Raw genomic sequence first — 4,953 nt, 5'->3', positions numbered from 1 at the left:
CTTCCAAGTAGTCAGCTGTAACTGAAGCTAAAACCGAACGACCCCTCCTTTATATACAGGAGAGACGGACCAGAGAGAGAAATGCAGAGATGACGCGCCCCAGGGCGGGGCTTACAGAATCCACATGAGCTCCTCCCTTCCTCTGCTGTTTGGCTGAGCACAGAACTGTTGGAGAGTTTGAATTTCCCGCTCATTGTTCAGTTTCCCTTTTCTTTCCAGCTTGTAATATAATGTCACTTCTTCCCCTGTGATGAGAATTATTCCAGATTCAGCCTATAGATAAATGGGCAGCACAAATAGAGGGGAGCAGACACGGCCCCAGTATATGTCAGGAGGACAGAACAGACTGTAACCACAGATATTACAGGCAGCCGCCCAGGGGATCTCACACCGGTAGATACACTGCCTGATCTAAGGCTCAGTCCTCAGTAATCACAGGATCTCCGGTTTTCATAGAGAATATTACATTTATATTAACCCCAGGGCTAAGCCCTCTCTGCCTTTATTCAGGTCTTATATTCCCGCATTAGGGACATTTGTGCTATGATAGGAGTCATCATTACTTCGGGCAATTATGACACTATTGTCCTTATATTTGTGTTTTCTTCTTCCCCTGGCAATGATTCTTTTTTCCACCACATCATAGCTCACATTGCTGCAGAGTAGGGACCTGCTGTCAGCTACAATTAATTAGGAAAAACAATTATTAACAATGACAGAAAAGGCTGAAAATCAGAGCTCAGCAGTGATCCTGACTGATCCCAGCCGCCAATATCGCCCCATATCCTGCAGTAATTATTTAAAAAACATCTGTGAGGAGGATGTGATGGGAGATGATGTCATGACATGTCTGACCTAGAGGATCCTGACATCAATAATAATAATAATAATAATAATAATTTTTATTTATATAGCGCCAACATATTCCGCAGCACTTTACAATTAAGCGGGGACATCACAGTGTAATGTATTGTGCACTGAGCTCTCGGCAATCTTCTCTACATGATCGCACATTTCCCATCTCAGACCTCCTGCCTGGAGCTGCAGGTGGGATCTGCTTGGAAGAGCAGAATTGGTCTCCCCTGAAATATCTCTTGTAGGATACATCTCTAGCCAATATATTGTCTCCACAATACGGATTATGACGAGAAAGGGAGATGTGATCGCCTGCAGGTCAGACACACGGGGCATCACAGCATCTGCCTAACGCGGATTCATTCTCTAACCAGGAACAGCTGCAGACTCCTGTATGGGATGTAAGCGACCTCTCAACACCTGCAGATTCCCCGACATCGCTCCGTCCTGGGACCGCGCGTTATATGGAGACAAAGAACAGAAAAAGCGGGAACTGCAAACGTGTCAACCATTGGGAACATTAGCTCCTCCCCTCCCTCTGCGGATTGGCTGAACACAGGACGGTTAGGGGGTTTGAATTTCCCGCTGCTTCTAAAATGTCGTCACCGCTTCCCTTTACAGTGAAGACTCCAGCATAATCTCTAGATAAAACTGCACCGACTACAAATGTCTCCTGTTATTTGAGGAAAAACACGAGAATCATGAACTAAGTGCAGAGAGGAAAATCGTCAGCTCACTGTCTGGTGCTGCATGGGGGAGAAAATTCAGTCTCAAAGCATCCCGGCTTAGAAAGTGTTATTAGTCATCATGGTGTATCATGAACTAAACCGAATCATGTTATACCAAATGAATGAGACCCCAGAATATCAAGATCTGTGGAGCAAGGGGTTAAAGAGTAGTCCCTGAACACAGAGCAACTTATGGAGAAGTGACCAGGTTATTATTTAGAAGGTCCTCGGTTCTCACAATCTCCTTGGTAGCATTCATCATCCCTACTTCCTTCACCTGTCACTTCCCGTCACTAGACGCAGAGACCCAGGCGGTGGAGCAGACAACTCGGGGAGACGGGAAAGGACACAGGAGCAGCCACAGCTCTGATGGAGATGGGGTGGTGGCTCTTAGAAGAGCCTTTGGGGTGATGGCGGAGCAGCAGACTGAGCAGATCACTTGGCGCTGGTGTACTTGGTGACGGCCTTGGTGCCCTCGGACACGGCGTGCTTGGCCAACTCTCCAGGCAACAGCAGGCGCACGGCGGTCTGAATCTCCCGGGAGGTGATGGTGGAGCGCTTGTTGTAGTGAGCCAGGCGGGAGGCTTCCCCTGCGATGCGCTCGAAGATGTCGTTGACGAAGGAGTTCATGATGCCCATGGCCTTGGAGGAGATGCCGGTGTCGGGGTGGACCTGCTTCAGCACCTTGTACACGTAGATGGCATAGCTCTCCTTTCTGCTCTTCCTACGTTTCTTGCCGTCCTTCTTCTGAGTCTTAGTGACGGCTTTCTTGGAGCCCTTCTTGGGCGCTGGCGCAGATTTGGGATCAGCCATAACGAAAGCAAAGTTCTCAAAAGAGAGAAGAATAATGATCCCAAGCCTCCCAGAGCGGCGATATTTATAGGCCCGCCATGCAAATGACACTGTTGTCAGATCGCCGTGCTATTGGGTGACAAAGTCATGTGACCAACAGAACCGTCAATCGCTCCGCTCACTGCAGCTGATTGGTAGCTACACAAGTCTGTTTTCCATTGGTAACTTGAGATCCATCCAATGACAGGAGAGGAGGGCGGGGCAGACGATTATGAAAGCGACAGCAGCCGCAGCTAGTTCTTCATTTCGCCCAGATTCTTTATTGTTTGTTATCAACCATGTCTGGACGCGGCAAACAAGGAGGGAAGGTCCGAGCTAAGGCCAAGACCCGCTCATCCCGGGCAGGACTCCAGTTCCCAGTCGGCCGTGTGCACAGGCTTCTCCGCAAGGGCAATTATGCCGAGAGAGTCGGCGCCGGCGCTCCGGTGTATCTGGCTGCTGTGCTGGAGTATCTGACTGCTGAGATCCTGGAATTGGCCGGCAATGCTGCCCGGGACAACAAGAAGACCCGCATCATCCCCCGTCACCTGCAGCTGGCGGTGCGCAATGACGAGGAGCTCAACAGGCTGCTGGGTGGGGTGACCATTGCCCAGGGGGGCGTCCTGCCCAACATCCAGGCCGTGCTGCTGCCCAAGAAGACCGAGAGCAGCAAGGCGAGCAAGAGCAAGTGAGCGCTGCCGCCGATCTCTGTCCACAACACCAAAGGCTCTTCTAAGAGCCACCCACACCGTCGCCACAAGAGCTGACACCGCTGATCTCTGCGTGCTCACATGGGACTGACGTTAGGCACCACGGGCTGCCGCCACCAGTTTGTAGGTTGGTGCCCATACACACTTGATTCCGGGGTTCAACACAAAACACTGAGGATGCCCATGTCTGGGTTATCACATGAAGCCTCAGACCTGTGTGGGGAGAGGAGTCCTCGAATAGTCACAGGAAATGTCCCTCATTAGTGAATGTCTTGATACTCGGGCCCCTGACTCCGCTGTGGAGATTACATGCGGTTATCACGTCCCGGAGTATCGGGGGATGGCGGCCGGTGATTGTCCACATCAGTGACTGCTGCTCCTCCCGGAGGGCGATCCCGTGATGGCGGCTCTGGAGGGCCGGACTCTGCGCGGTTCTCTGTGTGACCGGATTGTGATGTCCGCTAATAATCCTCGGCGGAAGAAGAGCGGGAAGTTCAAATCCCCAAACGGATCCTGCGATCAGACAATGAGCGGGAATCCTCGGTTAAGCGCCGCCTTCAGCGATGTACATAGACGCCTTTCCTCCTCTGTTTAACCTCTTACTTGCCTTGTTCCTGCTGATCCCCTCTTATTTACCAGTGTTCATAGATGCGCCACCTTCATCTCACATCGGGCTCCTCGAGAACATCTGCTGCTTATAGCCCCCTGTAATCAGTGCAGAAACAGCTGGGAGTCCCGATAATACTGTAAGTGACTGAGGAGATTGCGGCACGTGCAGATCGAGCTAATTGCCATCATTGGTGAAAAGTCCTAGAGCTACACAGAGGGTTAACCCCACATTAGTGTAGTGTAATTATCCGCAGGTTCACTGAACAAATATTATGTAACAGAAGAAAATTAATTAAGCCAATAAACCACAAATCCTCCTGCTTTTCTGTAATTACTAAAAAAAAAAAAAGCACAGATGAAAACCTATGTACTGATGGGGGAGCGTGATAGGCGACGCGCTGGTTCCAGCATCAATGTGCTCTCCATCCGCATGCCATACTCCATACCCCGTCCCCCATTTTTGGCCTGTATGATCAGTGCCACCACTTCACCCCTGCAGAGTTCTATAATGAGTGCCACCACCTCGTCCCTGCTGACCTGTATGTTCAGTGCCACCACCTTTTCCCTGCAGAGCTGTATGTTCAGTGCCACCACCTTTACATGCAGAGCTGTATGATCAGTGCCACCACCTTTTCGCCGCAGAACTGTATAATCAGTGCCACCACATTGTCAACGCAAGCTGTATGATCAGTGCCACCACCTACTCCTTGCAGAGCTGTATGATCAGTGCCACCACCTAATCCCTGCAGAGCTTTTTGATCAGTGCCACCACGTCATCCCCTCAGGGCTACCTGATTAGTGCCACCACCTTGTACACGCAAAGCTGTCTGATCAGTGCCACCACCTTGTCCACGAAAAGTTGTATGATCAGTGCCACCACCTCGTCTCTGCAAACCTGTATGATCAGTGCCACTACATCATCCCTGCAGAGCTTTATGATCAGTACCACCATCTTGTCCCAGCAGAGCTGTACGATCAGTGCCACCACCTATTCCCTGCAGAGCTGTATGATCAGTGCCACCACCTCCTCCCTGCAGAGCTGTATGATCAGTGCCACAACCTCATCCCTGCAAACCAGTATGTTTAGTGCCACAACCTCCTCCCTGTAGAGCTGTCTGATCAGTGCCACCACCTTGTCCGCGCTGAGCTGTATGTTCAATAACACCACCTTTTCCCTGCAGACCTGTGTGATCAGTGCCACCACCTTGTCGCCGCAGAAC

General features: G+C 50.8%; 2 protein-coding genes across 2 annotated transcripts; one reads left to right on the top strand and one right to left on the bottom strand.

Annotated features, from left to right (window-relative positions):
* Window positions 1–1,964: 1,964 nt before the first annotated feature.
* Window positions 1,965–2,436, bottom strand: LOC141057134 (histone H2B 1.1-like). The gene has a single exon (XM_073553679.1). It carries the CDS (start codon window positions 2,394–2,396, stop codon window positions 2,019–2,021), a length of 378 nt encoding a protein of 125 aa, XP_073409780.1. The 5' UTR covers window positions 2,397–2,436; the 3' UTR covers window positions 1,965–2,018.
* Window positions 2,437–2,680: 244 nt separating this feature from the next.
* On the top strand, window positions 2,681–3,158 carry LOC141057133 (histone H2A type 1-like). The gene has a single exon (XM_073553678.1). It carries the CDS (start codon window positions 2,714–2,716, stop codon window positions 3,104–3,106), a length of 393 nt encoding a protein of 130 aa, XP_073409779.1. The 5' UTR covers window positions 2,681–2,713; the 3' UTR covers window positions 3,107–3,158.
* Window positions 3,159–4,953: the final 1,795 nt, after the last annotated feature.

The sequence above is a fragment of the Dendrobates tinctorius genome, unplaced genomic scaffold (assembly GCF_039654945.1).
Source record: "Dendrobates tinctorius isolate UK_male_01 unplaced genomic scaffold, ASM3965494v1 ptg000202l, whole genome shotgun sequence".
Taxonomy (NCBI): Eukaryota; Metazoa; Chordata; class Amphibia; order Anura; family Dendrobatidae; genus Dendrobates; species Dendrobates tinctorius.
The sequence above is the reverse complement of the archived record's forward strand: the minus strand, read 5'-3'. Positions and strand labels throughout refer to the sequence as shown.

Excerpts from the sequence above, each read along its gene's own strand:
- LOC141057134 (XM_073553679.1), bottom strand. The coding sequence starts at position 2,396 with ATGGCTGATCCCAAATCTGCGCCAGCGCCCAAGAAGGGCTCCAAGAAA.
- LOC141057133 (XM_073553678.1), top strand. The coding sequence starts at position 2,714 with ATGTCTGGACGCGGCAAACAAGGAGGGAAGGTCCGAGCTAAGGCCAAG.